General features: G+C 41.4%; 1 protein-coding gene across 1 annotated transcript in view; it reads right to left on the reverse strand.

Annotated features, from left to right (window-relative positions):
• The window catches only part of CDCA2 (cell division cycle associated 2), a 72,900-nt gene that overhangs the window by 23,064 nt on the left and 28,825 nt on the right, over positions 1-21,011 (reverse strand). Inside the window, 3 exon segments of the mRNA XM_054717207.1 lie at positions 9,364-9,608; positions 10,047-10,131; positions 12,372-12,568. Coding sequence (XP_054573182.1) covers positions 9,364-9,608; positions 10,047-10,131; positions 12,372-12,568 — 527 coding nt within the window.

Genomic DNA, 21,011 nt, shown 5'->3' on the forward strand with positions numbered 1-21,011 from the left:
ATGAAACCAATCCACCAAAAAACAAAACAAAACAAAAACCCTTTAAGTGGAAGTGATCATAATGATCCACTCATAAGTTACTTTTTGGTTTATTTAAAATCCTATGCCCTAATTCCTTTAAAGGTAAATAAGATAATCCATCAATAAACACAACCTAACATTACAATATTATTTAGGGGAACTTCAGGTAAAATGGCAATATAATTGTCAAATCTTTTCTTTCCAACGTAATTGCCATTTTAATGGTAAATTTGATTTTTCAGATAAAATTTGTCAGGCTGAAGAACATTTATTTTCACTATTTTGCTCAGAGGTCTTATCAGAAATGAACCCTGGATATTGTCAAATGGTTTTCCTACTGAAATGAACATAAGACTTTTCAGTCTTACTGTGTTAAAGTGGTGAATTACTTTGTTTTTTAAATATTAAACCATCTTCGCATCATGGGTTACATCTCATTTAATCATGATGTATTCTTTTTATATATTCTTATGTTTATGAAGATATCAGACTATACTTTTCTTATGTCTGATTATGGTATCTCATAATGCTGACATTAATGAATTGGGAAGTATTCCCACCTCCTCAAGGTGTATAGAAGAGTGTATGTAGAATTAGTACTATATTTTCCATATATGTTTGATAGAATTCATTAGTAAAATCAACTGGACATACAGTTTTCTTTGTGAAGTTTAACTACAACTTAAATGTCTTTAGTTGATATAGTGTTTTTCAAGAAATGTGTCTAGTTTATCTGGGTTGTTGAATTTATTGGCATAATGTTGTCCAGAATATCCATTATCCTTTTAATAAGTTAGCATATATAGTTAGAATACCTCTTACATTCCTTACACTGGTAACTTGAGTAATCTCTCTTTTCCCTGAAGAGTCTGATTAGAAGTTTACTAACACTATTTTTTTAAAGCACTACCTTTTGATTTCAATAATTTTTCTCTATTGTTTGTATATTCTATTCCACTGATTTCTGCATTTATCTTTATTACTTCCTTTCTTCTGCTTACTTCCCTTTAATTTTTCTTTTTCTAATTTCTTAAAAGAAGCTGAGATTAATGAGACATTTTGAAATACAGGTTTAATTTTTAAAAATTTCATCTAAGCACTGCTTTAGCAGCATTCCACACATTTCTGCTGTCCTTTTAAAGTGGTTTATGATTTATAGTATGCATCTTTAACTTATACCACTTTGTGCATAGCCGAAGAACTCCTCCCAGTCTTTATGCCATGTTATTTTTATTGTATATTTTATTTACATAGGTTATAAAGCAAACAATAGACTGTTGTTACTCTTACTCTGAATGATTACCTTTTAGAGATAAAGAGGAGGAAACAGTCTGTTGCCTACATATTTAGCATTTTCAGTGCCCTTCACTGCTTTGCTAAGTGCAGATTTCCATCTGGAACCATTTTCCTTTTGACTAAGTAACCTCCCTGAACATTTCTTACAATGCTAACCTGCTATAGGAATAAATTATTACAGCTTTCACATGTCTGCAAAAGCCTTTACTTTTTTTTTGAATCCTCACCCAAGGATGTTTCTCATTGATTTGAGAGAGGGAGGGAGGGGAGAAAGAGAAAGATCGATCAGTTGCCTCATGCTTGCACCCTAATGAGGGATCGAATACCCAAACTGATTATGTGCCCTGACTGGGAATTAAACCCACAACCCTTTGGTGCACCGGATGATGCTCTAACCATTGAGCTGCCGGCCAAGGATAATTCACCTTTGTATTGATGAAAGGTAAGTTTCACTGGATATAGAATTCTAGGTGACAGAATTTTATTTTTCCTGAGTACACACATTGTAATGTCTTCTCTTCTTCTTTATGTCGTATGTCTGTTTTCCAAGACTGTTTTTTAGGCCATGTATCCTTGATCTTAAGCCATGGTGTACTTTACTTCAGATTTCACATGCTGAATATTGGTTGAACGTTATAGGATCTATGGGTTTATCATTTTATCACATTGGGAAATTTTCCAGCCATTATTTTTCAAATATATTTTTCTGTTCCTGCTGGTCTCTCCTCTACTTTGGGGTGTCTAATTATACACATATTATGCCACCTGAAGTTTTCCCTGCTTGCAGATTGCCTGCTTCTTGTTCAGTCTTTTTTTTTCTGTTTCATTGTGAATAATTTCTTGCCATATCTTCAATTTCACTAATCTTTCTCATTATGGAGCACCTTTTCCTACATATCTATCAATTTTTAATTGAATGTCAGACACTCTGAATTTAATGTCATTTGGTACTGCAGAGCATTGTTACATTTAAAAATTTTTTTTTAAATTCTTTATTGTTTAAAGCAGTGGTTCTCAACCTTTCTAATGCTGCAACCCTTCTCAACCCACAGGTTGAGAACTGCTGCTGTAGAGCCTAAGACCATCGGAAAACACAGATATTTACATTACGATTCATTAACAGTAGCAAAATTACAGTTACGAAGTAGCAACGAAAATAATTTTATGGTTGGGGGTCACCACAACATGAGCAACTGTATTAAAGGGTCGCGACATTAGAAAGATTGAGAACCACTGGTTTAAAGTATTACATATAGTATTACATATGTCACCGTTTTCCCTCATTTTCCCCGGCCACCCACACTTCAAGCAAATGCCCTCACCCCCCTAGTGTCTGTGTCCATTGGTTATGCTTACATGCATGCATACAAGTCCTTTGGTTGATCGCTTCTCCTTACTCCCACCCTCCCCTGCCTTCCCTCTGAAGTTTGACGGTCTGTTCAATGCTTCTCTGTCTCTGGACCTATTTTTGTTCATCAGTTTTTGTTGTTCATTATATTCCACAAATGAGTGAGATCATGTGATATTTATGTTTCTCCAACTGGCTTATTTTGCTTACCATAATGCTCTCCATGTCCATCCATGCTGTTGTGAATGGTAAGTGTTCCTTCTTTTTTATAGCAGCGTAGTATTCCATTGTGTAGATGTACCACAGTTTTTAATCCACTCATCTGCTGATGGGCAATTGGGCTGTTTCCAAATCTTAGCTATTGTAAATTGTGCTGCTATGAACATAGGGGTGCATATGTCCTTTTGATTGGTGTTTCTGATTTCTTGAAATATAGTCCTAAAAGTGGGATTACTGGGTCAAATGGGAGTTCCATTTTAATTTTTTGAGGAAACTCCATACTGTTTTCCACAGTGGCCGCACCAGTCTTCATTCCCACCAGCAGTGCACAAGGGTTCCTTTTTCTCCACATTCTTGCCAGCACTTGTCGTTTTGATTTGTTGATGATAGCCATTCTGACAGGTGTGAGATGATATCTCATTGTAGTTTTGATTTGCATCTCTCAGATGATTAGTGACTTTGAGCATGTTTTCATATGTCTCTTGGCCTTGTGTATGTCCTCTTTCAAAAAGTGTCTATGTAATAAGTCCTTTGCCCAGTTTTTCATGGGATTGTTTATCTTCTGTTTGTTAAGATGTATGAGTTCCCTATAAATTTTGGAGATTAGAACCTTATTGGGTGTAACATTGGCAAGTATGTTCTCCCATGCACTGGGTTTTCTTGTTTTGTTGATGGTTTCTTTTGCTGTGCAGTCGTTTTGGTTTTTTTTTTTTTTAATTTAATAAATCTTTATTGTTCAGATTACTATTGCTTCTCCTTTTTCCCCCCATAGCACCTCTCCACCCGGTTCCCACTCCACCCTCTGCCCTTACCTCTCCCGCACTGTCCTCATCCATAGGTGTACGATTTTTTCCAGTCTCTTCCCACACCCTCCATATGCCTTCCCCCTGAGAATTAAGTCCACTCCCTTTCTATGCCTCTGATTCTATTATATTCACCAGTTTATTCTGTTCATCAGATTTTTAATACTCTTGATTTTTAGATTCACTTGTTGATAGATATGTATTTGTTGTTCATATTTTTATCTTTACCTTTTTTCTTCTTCTTCCTCCTCTTAAAGAATACCTTTCAGCATTTCATATAATACTGGTTTGGTGGTGATGAACTCCTTTAGCTTTTTCTTATCTGTGAAGCTCTTTATCTGACCTTCATTTCTGAATGATAGCTTTGCTGGGTAGAGTAATCTTGGTTGTAGGTTCTTGCTATTCATCACTTGGAATATTTCTTGCCACTCTCGTCTGGCCTGCATAGTTTCTGTTGAGAAATCAGCTGACAATCGTATGGGTGCTCCCTTGTAGGTAATTAACTGTTTTTCTCTTGCTGCTTTTAATATTCTCTTTGTCTTTTGCTCTTGGCATTTTAATTATGATGTGTCTTGGTGTGGTCCTCTTTGAAACTTTTTATTTTGGGTTCTCTGCTCTTCCTGGACTTGTAAGTCTATTTCTTTCACCAGGTGGGGGGAAGTTTTCAGTCATTATTTCTTCAAATAGGTTTTCAGTATCTTGCTCTCTCTCTTCTTCTGGCAACCCCATAATTCTGATGTTGGTACGCTTGAAGTTGTCCTAGAGGCTTCTTACACTATCTTCAAGTTTTTGGATTCTTTTTTCTTTTTGCTTTTCCGGTTGAGTGTTTTTTGTTTCTTTGTATTTCACGTCTTTGACTTGATTCTTGCGTTCCTCTAGTCTGCTGTTGGGTCTCTGTATAATATTTTTTTATTTTAGTCAGTGTATGTTTAATTTCTAGTTGGTCCTTTTTCATATCCTCAAGGGTCTCGCTAAATTTATCGGCCTTTTCTAGGAAATTCTTGAGAAACCTTATAACCATGGTTTTGAACTCTATATCCAGTCGTTTGTTTCCTCTATTTCTTTCGTTTGTGATCTGTTTCTTTGTCTCCGCATTTTCGCTGCTTCCCTGAGTTGGTAGGGTAGTTTTTTGTGCTAGGTGTCCTATATGGCCCAGTGGGTCAGCCTCCCCTGTTACCTGAGGTGAACACTCTTGGTGCACCCCTTTGTGGAGTGTGTGTACAGCCTTGTTATAGTTAAGTCTTGATTGTTGTTGGTATCACTGGGAGGAATTGACCTCCAGGCAAGTTGACTGTGAGGATCAGCTGTGTCTATGCCGGGAGAACTTCTGTGCTGGAGACAGCCTTATGAGACAAGACTTGCAAAATTGCAAAAGCCTCTGTGCTCAGCTTGGATGGGGTGAAGTCTCAGGGCTGAGCAGACCGTCTTGGTTACCCGTCAGCCCTGCCCTATGAGGCCCCTGGGTCTCAGTGTCCCTCAGTAATCGCTGCAAGCACCTCTGAGAGAAAGCTGCCCTCAAGTTTTGCCCGCTGCCAGACAGTCCAGTTTCTCCCCCAATGAATCTGGATTCCCAGATTCTCGCCCGGAACTGGAGTTCAGTGCAGTCGGGATCTTCCAGTTCCCTCCAGGTAGAGAATGCCAGCGGCACACTCAGCAGTCAGTCCTCTCTGCGCACACTTGCACGCGCGCCTCCAGACCTCTGCCTTTAGCAGCTCCCCTGAGTTTCCACCTGACAGTCCAGATTCCCCCCGTAAGAGCCTGGGTCCCCAGGGGCTTGCCCGGAACTGGGGTTCGGTGCAGTTGGAACTGGGGTTCAGTGCAGTCGGGAGCTTCCAACTCCCTCCCGCTAGGGAAAGCCAGTGGCAACCTCAGCAGTCAGTCCTCTCTGCATGCACTCACACGCACGCCTCCAGACCCCTGCCCTCCGCAGCTCTCCCAAGTCTCTGTGTGCCTTTCTCTCAACCTGACAGTCCAGATTCCCCCCCTATGAGCCTGGGTCCACAGGGTCTCGCCCGGAACTGGGGTTCAGTGCAGTCGGTAGCTTCCTTCTCTCTCCTGCTAGAGAAAGCCAGCCAGGCACTCAGCTGCCCTTCCTCTCTGCGCGTGTGTCTCCATACCTCAGCCCTTTGCAGCTCCTCTGATTCTCCGTGAGCTTTTCTCTTTCCTTCTAGTTGTAGAATTTCCACTCAGCAAGCTTTCCTGTGGTTCTGGATGATGTCCGTTCTGTCTTTTAGTTGTAGTTTTGAAATTGTTGTGGGAGGCAGCAGCCCTGATCACCCCCTAACCACTCTGCTGCCAGCCTGTTTGCCCCTCAACTTCCCTCCTCCTGCAGGCCTGGTCACCCCCTAACCACTCCGCTGCCAGCCTGTTTGCCCCCAACGTCCCTCCTCTGCAGGGTTGATCACCTCCAACTGCTCTCCCTTGCAGGCTTGGTCCCTCTCAACTGCCCTCTCCTGCTGGCCTTCTTGTGGTGGCCATCTTGTGTCCACATGGGAGCAGGATCTTTGACCACATGGGGGCAGCGATATTGTGTGTTGGAGTGATGATCAATCTGCATATTACTCTTTTATTAGATAGGATAGAGGCCTGGTACAGGGGTGGGGACCAGCTGGTTTGCCCTGAAGGGCGTCCTGGATCAGGTGGGGGTTCCCTTGGGGCGTGGGGCGGCCTGAGCGAGGGGCCTGTGGTGGTTTGCAGGCCGGCCATGCCCCCTGGCAACCCAAGTGGAGGCCCTGGTATCTGGAATTTATTTTCCTTCTACAATTGAAACTTTGTAGCCTGGAGCGGAGCCAAGCCTGGGGCTCCCTCGAAGGCCAAGGCCGGCAGCCATTTGTGTTGGGGTTATAATTGAAACTTCGTTGCCTTAAGCGGGTGGGCCTGGCCAGGGTGTGCGGAAAGCTTTGCTTCCCGTTGCTGGCGGCAATCTTGGCGTGCTCTCTCAAGCTCCATTCTGCCGCCATTTGTTTGAATTTGTTTACCTTCTATAATTGAAACTTTGTAGCTTGAGTGGAGGCTTAGGCCTGGCCAGGGCAGCCGGAAAGCTTGGCTTCCTCTGTTACCTAGGAAACCTTGCTCTGTGGCTGTAGCCATCTTGGTTTGGGTTAATTTGCATACTTGCTCTGATTGGCTGGTGGGTGTGGCTTGTGGGTGTGGTATGTGGGGTGTGTCGGAGGTATGGTCAATTTGCATATTTGTCTATTATTAGATAGGATTGCCCTAGGAGTTATCAGTAAAGCTACTGCTAGGACATTATGTCTGATATTTTGCTGCCTATGGATTCTTCTAAGATGTTTAGGGTTTCCTGTCTTACCTTTAAGACCATTATCCATTTTGAGTTTATTCTTGTGTATGGTGTAAGTTGGTGGTCTAGTTCCATTTTTTTGCATGTTATTCTTGAGCTTTGTTATTCAATGCAGTTAAGTACTTGGGATACACACTGGAACCTTTCATGGCTAGCTTTTAAATGTTGCCTGTATTTTAGTCTAACTCTGCTCCACTAATAAACTGCCACTCTATGGAGTGGCCATTACCCTCTTGAATTACAAGGTGTTTCTACCCAGGTTGGTGGGAACACTGTTCCTGTGTGAGTTCCAGCCATTTGGGTAGTTCTTTCCTGGCCTCCAGCAGTTTACTCACAAGCATGTGTTGACCACCACTTAGCAGAAGAGTCAAATGGGATCCTTTGCAGATCTCCAGAGCTCTCTATGCCACTCTCTCGTCTCTGGTACTTTGCCCTGTGAACTCTAGCTTCCTTCACTTTCCCAGGCCCCAACTCCATCTTCTCAACTCATGAGACAGCCAGGTTCCACTGAGGTAAACCAACCCTGTGATGCTGCCTAGAAATTCAGCTCAGGCAGGAGTTGGGCTTCTCATAAGCTCATCTCATTTGTTACTCCCCTCTCAGAGATTACCATCCTGTGCTGCCTGATGTTAAATTTCTGAGAATCACTGCTCTGTGTATTATCTCCAGTTTTTTAGTTGTTTCCCATGGGAGTAAAATTAGGTCCCTCTAACCCCATCCTAGCCGAAAGCAAAATACATTAAGGTATAAGAGCAGGAGAAAGAATGAATGATGGTCCCAATGTAAAAATAGGGAAGGGGCCCTGGCTGGTGCGGGTCAGTTGGTTGGAGCATCACACCAGGCACCAGAAGACTGCAGGTTTGATCCCTGATCAGATGTGAAAAGAAAGCAACGGATCAGATGTGAAAAGAAAGCAACGGATCAATGTATCTCTCACATCGATGTTTTTCTCTGTCTCTGTCCCTTCCTTCCTCTCTCTCTAAAAAAAAAAAAAAAAGTTAACAAATCAATAAAATTAAATAAATGTTTAAAGTAAATAAATTTTTAAAAATAAAAAAATATATAGGTAAGGAAGATTAATAGGCAGTTCTCAAGAGAAGAAATTCAAAGGGCCTATACACATGTGAAAAATGTTAAATCTCACTAATAAACTAAAAAATTTCAAGTCAACTTTTTCTCCTATTAAGCTATTTTAAATAAGTATAATTAATATTCAGGATTTGCAAAGGTATGTATTTATCTTGCAGTGAATCCAAATTTGTACATACTTTCTGATGGAATTTTATCAATATCATCAAAAAATTCATAAATGTTCTTTTTAAAAAAATATTTTTATTGATTGCAGAGAGAAAGGGAGATGGAGAGATAGAAACATCAATGAGAGAGAGAATCATCGATCGGCTGCCTCCTGCACCCCCCACACTGGGAATCAAGCCCGCAACCCGGGCATGTGCCCTGATCGGGAATCGAACTGTGACCTCCTCGTTCATAGGTTGACGTTCAACCATTGAGCCATGCCAGCTGAGCAAACATTCATATTCTTTAGTCCAATAATTCCATCTGTAAATATTCACCTTAGGAGAAGAACAGTTTATCTTTACAATACACCAATTCTAAGTCTGCTGCTCTTTCACTTTTTAACACCTCTGAAATCTGAGTATAATAGTCCCCCTTGTCCACAGAGGGATAGGTTCAAAGACCCCCAATGGATGCCTGAAACCGCAGGGTAATACTGAACACTACATATACTATGTTAAAGTTTAATTTATAAATTAGGCATAGTGAGAAATTAACAATAATAACTAATAATAATATGACAGTTATAATAATACACTGCAATAAAAGTTATATAAACGTGGTCTCTCTCAAAAGATCTTACTGTACTGTACTCACCCCTCTCTCTTCCTGTAATGATGTGAGATGATGCAATGCCTATGTGATGAGATGAAATGAGGTACTCAGAATGGCATGCAATTTAAAACTTATGAATTGTTGAATTCTGGAATTTTCCATTTAACATTTCAGACTGTAGTTGCCCATGGGTAACTGAAACCACAGTTTGGGGATAGGGGACCACTGCACATCATACAGATGATGGTGTGTCACAGTTTAACTTTCAGCATTTTTTCTTAATGACACATAAAATATCATATAATCCATAGCACTTAGGATCTATTAAATATACAATGAGTCATAGAAGTACTGCCTTTAATAGGAGAAATCTGGTAATAATCTACCTAGAAAAATATATTAATTTATACTATGACACATCATTTAGTCCATTTCATGATTTCAAAGCATAATTACTGCTCATGCAAAATAGGTGAGGTCTGATGAAAATATAAACAACTTTGTTGCACATTTTTCACACTTACAAGATTTTCCCCCTTGTCATCAAAATTTGGTTGAGGCAACTGCGAGGGAACTGGTGATTGCACAAGTGGCAAGGAGTTGACAGTACTTAAATCCTTTTTACGAACAGGTGTTTCTCCTTTACGCAATGGAGTATTTGCTGGCAAAGATTCATCAAATACTTCAGGGCTTAGGTCCTCTCCAAAAGTAACTCTCTTCCTCTTCCTCATATTTATAGAGGCTGGTACCTTATAATTTTCTTGACCTTCTATAAATAATAAATAGAAATGTATTAAAAAAATAAGCTCATTTTCTTATCTAAAAGTTGTATCCCTATAATCTTAGATTCTGTTATTCTTTGTATAACAATTTGTGGAGAAAAATTTCAAAATGAAATAGATAAGCAGTATTTCTAATTAAATTACAGTAATAGATTTTAAAGTAAATTTTGCATGAATATCTTAGAAGTTTACAAAATTGGAATATCAAGTTTCACCATCAAGCAAAAATGGATCGATGAAATGGATGGATCAAGTCTTAGACCATCCAAAGAGATTCCATCTCTCAGAACTGTCCTTCAGTTCCATATAATTTCAGAAGCATCAAGATGCATTAGCAAGTCAATGATAATACCATACCTTCTATCAGATTTTTTATAACAAGACAATGATATCCTTGGGCTTCAAAATAAACATGAATTTCTTACCTGCTTTTTGTTCTTTGCAACAGTTTACAAGAGTTGAGATTAAGTTTGGATGAGTCCCATTATCACAGAGGTTGTTACAGTGATCCTAAGCAAAATGAACATCAGTGAATTTTACATAAACATGCACACAGTCATTCAAAATAGCAACTGAATTTTTTGTTGCCAGGAGTAGTAACTATAGTATTGCAGACCACCTTTACTTTCATAATTGTTCTGGCTAAACCATCATAATATTAGCTACAAAGAAAAAATACGTTGCCTAAATATAACTTTAGTAAATAGTATTTTAGGCCAAAATCAAAGAATGAAAATCCGTAACTTGGGCTAAATTCATTCCTTCATTTTTGATCTGGCAAGCGAAGTTAAGCAAACTGTGAGTGGCCAGATTTGACAGTGTACTACAGTTGGTGTCAGATGAGGCAGACTATTAATGGCCTGAGGTATAAGAATTGCACTAAACAGGAAAAGAAGGAATGGTAAATGATATACTAGGGTATTCTGTCTTTTTTTTTTTTTTTTAAATATATTTTATTGATTTTTTACAGAGAGGAAGAGAGAGGGACAGAGAGCTAGAAACATCGATGGGAGAGAAACATCGATCAGCTGCCTCTTGCACACCCCCCACTGGGGATGTGCCCGCAACCAAGGCACATGCCCTTGACCGGAATCGAACCTGGGACCCTTGAGTCCGCAGGCCGACGCTCTATCCACTGAGCCAAACCGGTTTCGGCAGGGTATTCTGTCTTTTAAACATGGGAACCACACCTCCTGTAAGTGTTTATATCTCCTATCTGCATTAGTATCTTCTTGAGTTATAAATAAGGAAAGAGGACAGTATTTGTCCCTCTGTGCTTTTCCAAAGGAAGATTATAGAGCAGGCAAGTGGGTGAGGATGGGACAGTATGAATGCTGAAGAACAAGACGGGACAAGACTAAACACAGGGAGGGCCCTGGAGCAGAGCAGGAGAGCCAGAACTGGGGGCTGGGTAATCGTCATCCCAATCACCATCTGCTTGGCTTGTCCAGTCTCACCCAAACCCGACCAGCCCTTGTTCTCTGCAACTAGTCTTTTTCTCCAGCACACCCATTCCAACAGCAGCACCAGCTCTAAAGTACAATCCTGCCCCAAACAAGCCTCCTTGACCAACTGTCTCCTAAGTCATTTCATTTTCCTAACCAGGAAAATGCCCAGATCAATATATGTGAATTAAGGGAACTTATAAAACAAAGTTCATGTTAACTTTTAGACTGATAGTACTTTTAATTAAAACCATAAAAGTTAACAAAAAACTTCATCTGTAGAAACCTCCCAATTTTGGGCAGCTTGATGTTTGCTATGTAACACTGTTAACCAATAAAAGTTATATAAACAACTAAGATAGTAAGTCTCTTTGAGGATAAAACAAACAAGATATGAATGAGCAGTGCTGTACAGAGACCTAAATCAGCTCTTAACCAGGAAAATTGTTAAAACATTTTAAATTATAATAGAACATCTATCCATGTAGCTAGAAGGTAGTCTAGTTCATTTTAGCTGTAAAAACAGTTTGTAGACATAACTGTATGTTAAAATGCCTACAGGTTAGAAAAACAACACAAAACTGTACCTCTCATTTGCCAGGCACTGGTGCTAATTTTACATTATCATCCCACTTAATGCTCAGTTTACCCTTATAAGGTAGTTTCTAACAGTATCCTTTTTATAGATAACACACTAGAGTACAAAAAGGCTAAGTAATTTACCCAGCTCTTAAACCCCCGAGTCTGGATTTGACATGAGACACTTTGACTCCAGACCAATCCTCTCATCCTCTCACAGCATGGACAGTCATCATGGATGCCAACATCACGTTTGTCTGGGTTCATTTAACCTCAAGCCTCAGTTTATGTAAAATGGGGCTAAAACCTTTCTTAGAGGACTGAGGCTACATGTACATGATACATGCCCGAAGTCTAGAAAGTACTCAATAAATGCCAGCTAGTTCCCTTCAACCCACTGGGCTGAGAAAGGGGCATGCCTGTAAAAGAGGTATCTCTAAGACCAAATAGTTTGGATGGAAATAATAAACTCCCACATTAAGAACTATGAAACTCTTATAAAATACAGTGTACCTATATTAAATTCTATATGCTATATTCCATGAGTCCTTTTTTAAAAAGAACAAAAACAAATAAACTGCACAGTGCTGTAAGTGATTAAAAGGAGGGGGGAAACAGGGCAAGACCTTTCCTTTTCAACCAGTATGATTTAGCATTCAGAGGTATTGCTTTGAACTAAATGACTTTTCATTCCATTTGCTTTAGGAAATGCAGCTCTACACTTACCTGCAGACTTTCTACACACAGCTTCACAGAGGGTTTCTTCAGCACAGAACGGAGTGCAGAGGTCTCGGGGGGCGGGATGTCCCTCTTGCACAGCGGAGTAACCAGTGGCCCCACTTCAGGAGCTGTGCCTGTTAATTTGTCAAGTGAAACAGCATCACCTGATCCTTTGTCCTCTACTCGGTCAGCAACCTTGATTCCTTCAAAGTAAACATGTAAGCATGAGAGGTGGAAGACACCTGGATCCTTTTAGTTCTACACCAAAAATATGCATTTTCCATGCTATGAAAAAATTTAACCCCAATAGGTCCTACTTAGGAATTAATATCTGGGATGTCATTTGGAAACAAAAAGTCAGAGAAGTGGCATTAGTCACAGCTTTTAATTCCAATCTAACTATTGAGGGTAAAGGTAATAAGGAGTTTTGGCTCCCATGGAATCTAAGCAGGTATCCACAAACCAGCTATTAACTGTTAGTGCCTCTACTCATGACACCTATCTCCTATACCATAAAACTAACCTGAGCTAAACCACGAATAATAGACCATTTTACTGCTGGAGCCAGAGGCATTTCAGCATGTAAGGCTGGTAGGAGGGAGAGGACGGAATGCTGAGGAGAAAGATTATAAAGTAAAAACAACTAACATACTATATGTGCCCTCAAAGCAAAGCAAAGCTCCCCACTGCAAATTCTTTCTCACAAGAAAGCACTGCCTTATGATCAACATTTAACAAATATGTATTATGCATTTCTGATATGATAGGCACTCTAGAGGCAGTGAAGAACATACAATACCCCCATACCTTCAAACAAAAGGACAAAAATAAAATACAATATCAGAGGGGTGGAAGGAAGCAGGTAGCCATGCCTATAAAGTGTAATATGAGGGATCCCTGTGATTAATTTGTTCTATATACTGACAATAGCATGGTCATGAGTCTACACATGATAAAATTACATGGAACTGAATATACATACAAAGGAATGCATGTAAAACTGGTGAAATCTGGGGGGGGGGAAATCAGTGAATTGTATCAGTGTCAATTTCATGGTTGTGCCATTGCATCACGGCTATATAGAGATGTGCTTCTGGGGGTAAGGGGAAGGTATACTGTATATCTTTAGATTAATTCTTATAAGTGCATTTGAATCTATAGTTACCTCGAAGGAAAAAGGCACTGGTTAAGGAGTATATATAATAAGTAGTAACATGCATTAAGGAAAATAATGTTGAGATATGGGATAGGGTGTGATAAGGTGGGAGGAGGGTGTTGCTGTTTGGGGTGTTCAGGGACGGCTTCCTGGGCAGGCATGAGAATAAAGTGAAAGTGAGCCCTGCACAGACCTAGGGAGAAGCATTACATGCTCAAAGCCAAGTGCAAAGACCTGAGCTAGGAATGTATTTGGCACATTACAGGGAGGGGCAAGCCCAGTGTGACTGGAACAGAGTGAACAAGAAGAGCTAAGAAATAAGCTCAGAGCAAAGCTAAGGACTAGGTCAGGTAAGTTCTAATAGAAAGGATACTAGAAACTATTCTAAGTATGTTGGGAAGCCAACAAAAGATTTTAAGAAATGGGTATGACATAGTGTGGCTTGCATTTTAAAAGGAGCACCCTGGCTACTGTATAGAAGACTCTAAGAAAAGGATGAGACGATGGTAGAAACAGGGAAATTACTTAAGATTTCCAGGCAAGAGGAGATGGTAGCCTGATATGAAATGATAGCAGTTAGGAGGTGAGAAATGGCTAGACATTACAAATACGTTGAAGGCCAAACAGCATTTGTTAGTGGGGCTGGAAGTTGAACTTGAAAAAGGGAAATGTCAAGGTTTTTGGCACAAGCAATTGGGTGAATGGTAGTATCATTTACTGAGATGAAGAAAATAGAGATAAGCAGGCTAGAGGAAGAAAAAACAATCAAGACCTATTAAGTACATTAAGTCTGAGATCTTTATTAGGCACCCATGTGGAGATCAGGTGAGGCAGTTGGGCACTTAACTTCAGAGTTCTGAGAAGAGGCCAAGGACAGATAGTTAAATTTTGAAGTCAAAAGCACATAAATAACATTTAATGTTATGAGAATGTCTGCAATCACCCAAGGAGTGAGTTTAGAGAGAAAAAAAATCCAAGCATTGGCATTTAAATGAAAGAGAAACAAGGAAAATACATAAAGAAATGGTCGTGAAATAGTAGAAAACACGAGAGGATGATGTCTTACTGCCCAATGAAGGAACCGCTTCTCACGGGGGGGCAGGCCAGCTCTGCCTGTAATGCCTGTGAGACCTCAAGGAGAGGAGTATATTGAGAATGGCATCTGGGATGGCAATGAGAAGGCTACTGGTTACACAGGCCTGTTGGGAGCTGGATCAAGAAAGAATGGGATGAGGAGCTTTGGGCTGGTGAACAGGTGGACATTCAGAAAGAGCGGAGCACTCGGAAGAGGTTATGGAAGCTCCGAGCCCTTTTCCGTATGCATCTCTTCCATCTGGCTGTTCCTGACTTATATGCTTTTATAATAACCCGGTGATCTAAAACCAAATTTTTACGAGATAAAGAAAATGGAATTAAACTGGGGGGGGACCCCAATTAGTCATGAGTGAAAAAAACAACAGAGGACATCATTGTCACAGGAGCAAAAGGAAGGGAATGTTAACCACAAATTTACTGTTGAAGGCTCCAGAGGCATTGTGCTAGAGGCTGACCGGTAGGAAGACAGGCATATTCTTCTGATAGAGCTTATACAGCAACATGAATAAGGAGATTCCGAAATTTAAATGGTTTGGATGTTTCTTATGTCGGCAATATCAAGAAGTTAAATGTCTCAGTGGGCAGATACTGATTCACTACATTTAAAAAAAATCTATCATTCTATCTTTATCTGGATACTTCACAGACCATTAATTCAAATACTAGAGGCCCAGTGCACGAAATTCATGGAGTGGTAGGGTCCCTAGCAGCTGTCGGCTGCCGGCCAGGTATCCTCCCTTCCCCGGCCACCTGCCAATGCCGGGCCCTCCCTCTCTTCCCCCAGCTGGCACCGCCCCCTGGTCGAACTCTCGGTCAAGGGGATAATTTGCATACTATACTTTTATTATATAGGATTGCTTCACCCATGGACTGGTGAGCATCACTGGCATGTTATGTACAACAATAAAAACTAGTTTCTGAATAAACAATTCTACATGAAGATATTATTATTTAGGACTAAGTAAATTATTGGCTCTGAACACTTAACTGGAAGCGTTAAAACACCATATCATTGTAACGGGTCTTACCGAAGCCAGTGGCCAGAGGGTAGAAATAGATTAAGGGTCAAAGAACATCAAAAAGAAAGGAATTTATGAGCTAACCAGGTCTTCCACTCAGGAGCTAGATTGTGGAACTGACACTTGTTCATATAGTTCTGAATTGCTCAAGTGGATGAATCCTGAGAGGTCTCACAACTTTATCGTTCTTCCTATTTTTACATGGCTTCCTGGCTTTTATGTTGCCAATATATGTGACTCCGACTGATGTCTTCAGGTGTATTAGAAGCTGACACCACCTAACCAATGCTGCAGCCAAATGAATGGTTTTACCCCCACAATACTGTAAGGTGCATCTGTCTCTTCACCCCTCATTTTCCTTTGTTATAACTTCTTGCTGCACTAGTCACAATATAGAACTGCCTCTTGTCTACAGCAAGCACATTGAGGCTGCTTTCATTTGCTTTGTACTTTATAAAAACCTCCCTTTGCCTTGGATTCTGGCATTTGATTGAATGTAGTCAGAAGATAATCTGCACACGGTGGTCCTTCATCTGTCCACACCACAGATCAAGGTATTCTTGGTCAAGGAGCTGATGACAGAACCAAAAAGCCACTTCATTTTTTTCTTTAAAAAACAAAATTTTTATTGATTGATTTTTTTAGAGAGAGAGAAACATCAATTTGTTGTTCCACTTACGTATGCATTCATTGGTTGTTTCTTGTATGTGCCCTGACCCGTCAAACCCACTACCTTGACGTATTGGGACAACACTCTAACCAACTGAGCTACCTACGTGGCAGGGTCTTTTCTTCTGGCCCCAGTGTGCTTTGTGCAAATCAAACTGGTAGGCCACTGGTGAACTCCTTTTATGGAAAATGGCCTGTGATTTAACTTGCACAGATGTGTGTGTGAGGAACAGAGTAGGCAGGTTGGATTTCTGGCTAGAGGGGTAAAAAGGACAAGGTGGAAAGGGCAAGGGAGATAATGGAGGTATCTTGAGGGCTCTCTCCTCTCCAAGCTCTCCCTGAACTAAGTATATTTTAACCCACTTTACAAGATCTCTTTACTCTTCCTAAAGCTGTATTGTCTGAAATATAATAACCTCTTGGGTGCCACCAAATAACCAGTTTAAAACACTGCAATCAGCAGTAAGCTCCTTTAATCAAGGCCCCACATCTGTGGTTGATTTCTTTCTGTCTTATACAATATTTCTGTTTAGGGCCTAGTGTGGTGTTAAAATGGGATAAGTTGGCTCCTGTTGTACAGGGATATATTTGGTATGATGACGGTTTTTAATGACCACCCACGCCTCTTACATTTTATCCTAAGACAAAGTCCTATGAGAGTAAAGCAAGAATATTGGTATGAAATGCTGAAGGCAACAGCATCTTATTTCACCAAGTTAACAAGCACATATAACCCAGCCCTATGTCTCACCCGTCCATCATATGATTAAAATTAAGAAGTCAGAGCAGATGTGTGCTATAAAAAATGCTAAAGAAAGTTCTTTTTCAGGATGAAGGGCAATAATATCAGAAGGAAACTTAGAAGTTTGGGAAGGAATGAAGAGTACCAGAAATTGTGTCTGGGTGACTAACTATAAAAGACTATCCCCTCTCCCCGCCACAAATACACGACTGCTTGAAGGGAAAAAAAAAATCTTTTGGGGTTTAAAATGAACAGAAATGTAATACAAATGACATCAATACAGTAAAGAACCATAAAAAACATGAGTGTGTACACAGAAAATAGATCTATGCAGTTTGCAAAATTTCTACATTTTACATCAAATTGTGTATTAAACTCCAAGGATGTTGTGGAAAGTTAAGGATGTATGTCGCAATCCCTAGAGTAAAGTTTTAAAAAAGATGCAATAAAGTATAATTTAAAAGATAACAGGAGGAGATTTCAACATGGTGGCTGGCAGGACCTAAGTGAGGGAGAGTGTGAGTGAGTGAGGGTGAGTGTGCCGGTGTGTGCGCGTGCATGTGCGTGGGTGGATGGGTGGGTGTGGGTGTGGGTGGGCGCGCAGAGAGTCTCAGGGGCCGGCACATTGGACTCTCCTTCAAGGAGCCCCTGCTACCATCACAGCCACTTCGAGATGCGACTTCGGTGTGGAGACCATGCCACCTTGAAGGGTTTCCAAGGTTCTCCTTGAAAGGAGGCTGCAGGGAGCGGCACCAGCTAGGTGCCCAGTCTGGCCCCCACCCAGGCAGAATCCATGTACTCCACCCTAGACACTACCCAGACTAAGCGGTCAGGGGCGAGACCCAGCCCACCTTCAGAGGAAACCTACAGCACCCCGTGCGCTACCGCCTCAAGGAGCCTCTGCTATTGGCACAGCCACTCCCTGGACACAGCTCTAGCTTGGAGAGAGCTCCATCTTGAAGGGTTTCCAAAGTCCCCGTTGGGAGGAGACTGCAGGCAGAGGCAGTGGCAGTGGCTAGGTCCCAAGGATCGCCAACACCCATACTCACAGCGTCCTGGGCCCGAATGCACGTGCACCCTGCCCAGGACCCAATGTTGTATCGTAAATCAGCGAGCTAGATACCAGACACCTTAACAAGCCAATTAATTAGGAGTTGTTTATTGCACGAGGGTTCAGAGCAGAATACCTCTGTCAAATTCTGAACCAATCCATAGAGGAAGTTCTTTTTATTTATACCTTTTGATCTCTTTGTCTGCAGATTTCACAAAGAGCTCTGTGTAGGTTATTGTTACAGTTTGTAACCTTGAATACATAATAAACCAACACTTGGCATAAGAATATGGAAATTATTATCAGTATTAAATCTATTACGTTAGATGGCTGGCTTGCAAGGTCAGACAGTTAAGTTTATCTTTTTCTATAATTCAAACTAAAAAAAAAAAAGTCATTTTACAGAATAAGAGACTGTCTAAAAGTGACAGAGTTTACAATGACAGAGTTTACAGAACAAGGGACTATCTAACAATAGCAGAGACTTTCAAACAGCAGTTTTTATACAAGATGGAGCTTACTATGCTTCACCAGGTGCCCACTAAGGTCACAACCTAGACTCTTGAGTGCCTACAGCGGACACCGGTGGGACCCCTGGGCCTGCAATGGAAACTGGAGAGACATCAGCGCTACTGGCACACAACCAGCCAGACCTCGAGCACCCGACGGCTACCCAGTCTGGACTCTATGATGTTGAATCAAAAACCACTATGTGACTGCCACTGACCCCGCAGGACTCTCACCCCTGCTGTGTATTCACCCACCACCACCACCGAAGAGCCCAGCTGCTCGGCTCCACCATCAGGGCTAGGGGACAGAACTGTGCTGAAGGCTGGGAGGTGGGTGTAGCCTCCCCAGACCTGGACCTATTAGAACTGAGGACCTGAGGAGACTGAAGAGGCTGCAGATCTGTAGGTGAGAGGGGAGTGCTGGGACTGAGAGAGGAGGCCCGAGGGCACTGGCTGTGGAGACTGCGGAGTGGGTGCAGCAGTGGAAGCCTAGGGTTAAAGTACCTGGATAGGGTAGTGCTGGCACCCCTCCATAGTGCAGCCTGGGAAGCTCCTCCTGACCAGTGGGAAGGGCCATACAGTGGAGCTCAGGGCCAGCCTACACTGGAGGGGTCTGAAGGACACACCCAACATTGAATCTAGTGAGCAGAAAGGGGGCTGGACAGTAGGTCTAAGAAGGAGGATCAGCCTTACCCACCTGGAACACAGGAGAGGTGCCCTCTTTCCCACCAGCAAAACAGCTGCGGTTGAGCCTGTCAGCAGTCCAAGGAGAGATCCCTCCAATGAATGGGACATCAACAGGTAAGTCCCAATTATAAGAGGAGAACCCAAAATAATGCACACAAGGGACATTCCTAGAGCATCCATCTCAGGATAACAAAGAGACTGCACCACTGGACCCCTCAAAACACTTTCTACATAAGGCCATCCCACAAAGACTGGGACACATAAAGTTCTACCTAATACATAGAAACGAATACAAAGAGAGAGCTAAAATGGGAAGGCAAAAAAACCACCCCCGAATGAAGGTAAAGAAGGAATCTCCGGAAAAAGAACTAAATGAAACGGAGGCAAGCAAACTATCAGACATAGAGTTCAAAATAATGGTTATAAAGATGCTTAAGGAGCTTGGTGCAAATTACAAGGAACTCGGTGGGAACTATAGCAGCATAAAAAAGGAAATAGAAACTATAAACCAGAACCACTGTCCGACCTGCAGTGACCTGAGGCAAGGGGCAGAAATTCTGTCCCCATCCAGGTGGCAGAGGAGGTGCCAGCAAACTAGGAAAAGCTGATGAAGCATTAGAAGGAGAGGAAGGAATCAGCCAATCCTCCAACAAGCTACTGGCACTGCCCCCAACACAAGATGATCAAACCATCCCAGCCAAGATCAGGACACTTGCACAGAGCCCAGCTGTGTGGGGAAAGGGAGAACAGCTCAGAACAGGGACAATCAAGGCATAAGACTGGAGGCAGACCCAGCCTCTGGGCTAAGGAGTTCCCGTCCGCTGGACTACTATGGGCTTTAACCCATCAGACAGGTTGCCCAGGGCCAGAAAGGGACAGTGAATCACATTGGCCTGCACCAGAGAAGCTCACAGGAGGTTCAGGATAGACACATCAAGGGACCAGATTCAACATCAGAGCAAAATCCAGCGAGTTCCACAAATAGTGGACCTAAAGATTTTTGAGTGTGTGTATGTGGTTTTATTTTTTTTGGTGTGTGTATGTGTGTGCGCGCGTGTGCACGCGTGCACACGCGCACGAGTGGCTTTTTGTGCTTTTCTTTTTCCTTTTTACCTTTCTTCTCTTTTTTCCTTGCATAGCTCTAATTTCTCTTTCCTTTGATTCTGTTCTCCTTTTGTCTCTTTTTGTTATTAATTTTTCTCATTTTATGTTTTCTCCTCTTTTTTTCCATTTTACTTTTCCTATCTATACCTTAATATATCCATTATTACTACATTTTAAATTCATTATTTCATTTCTTTTCTGTTTCCTTTTCTTTTGCCTCCTATACTAGTTCTTTTAGCTTCCTCCTTGCTCTCATATAGCCATTTTTTCATTTTCTTCTTTCTCCCTTTTTCTTTATATCCCCTCTAAGCCTATGGCCACATGTCTTTCAGTATCCTTTTTATATTTTCTTTGCTTTCTCTTATTTTTCCTTCTTAGTCTTTCCTGTTATTGTTGCATAGCTTGATTTTTGTGGTGTTTTTGGTTTGGTCCTGTTGTGTCTTGTTCTGTTCTGTCAGCACCTGTATAACAGCTGGCACAACAAGGTTGGGGTTGAGCCTGTCAGCAAGTCCAAGGAGAGATCCCTCCAATGAATGGGACATCAACAGGTAAGTCCCAATTATAAGAGGAGAACCCAAAATAATGCACACAAGGGACATTCCTAGAGCATCCAT

Source organism: Eptesicus fuscus, chromosome 6 (genome assembly GCF_027574615.1).
Source record: "Eptesicus fuscus isolate TK198812 chromosome 6, DD_ASM_mEF_20220401, whole genome shotgun sequence".
Classification (NCBI taxonomy): domain Eukaryota; kingdom Metazoa; phylum Chordata; class Mammalia; order Chiroptera; family Vespertilionidae; genus Eptesicus; species Eptesicus fuscus.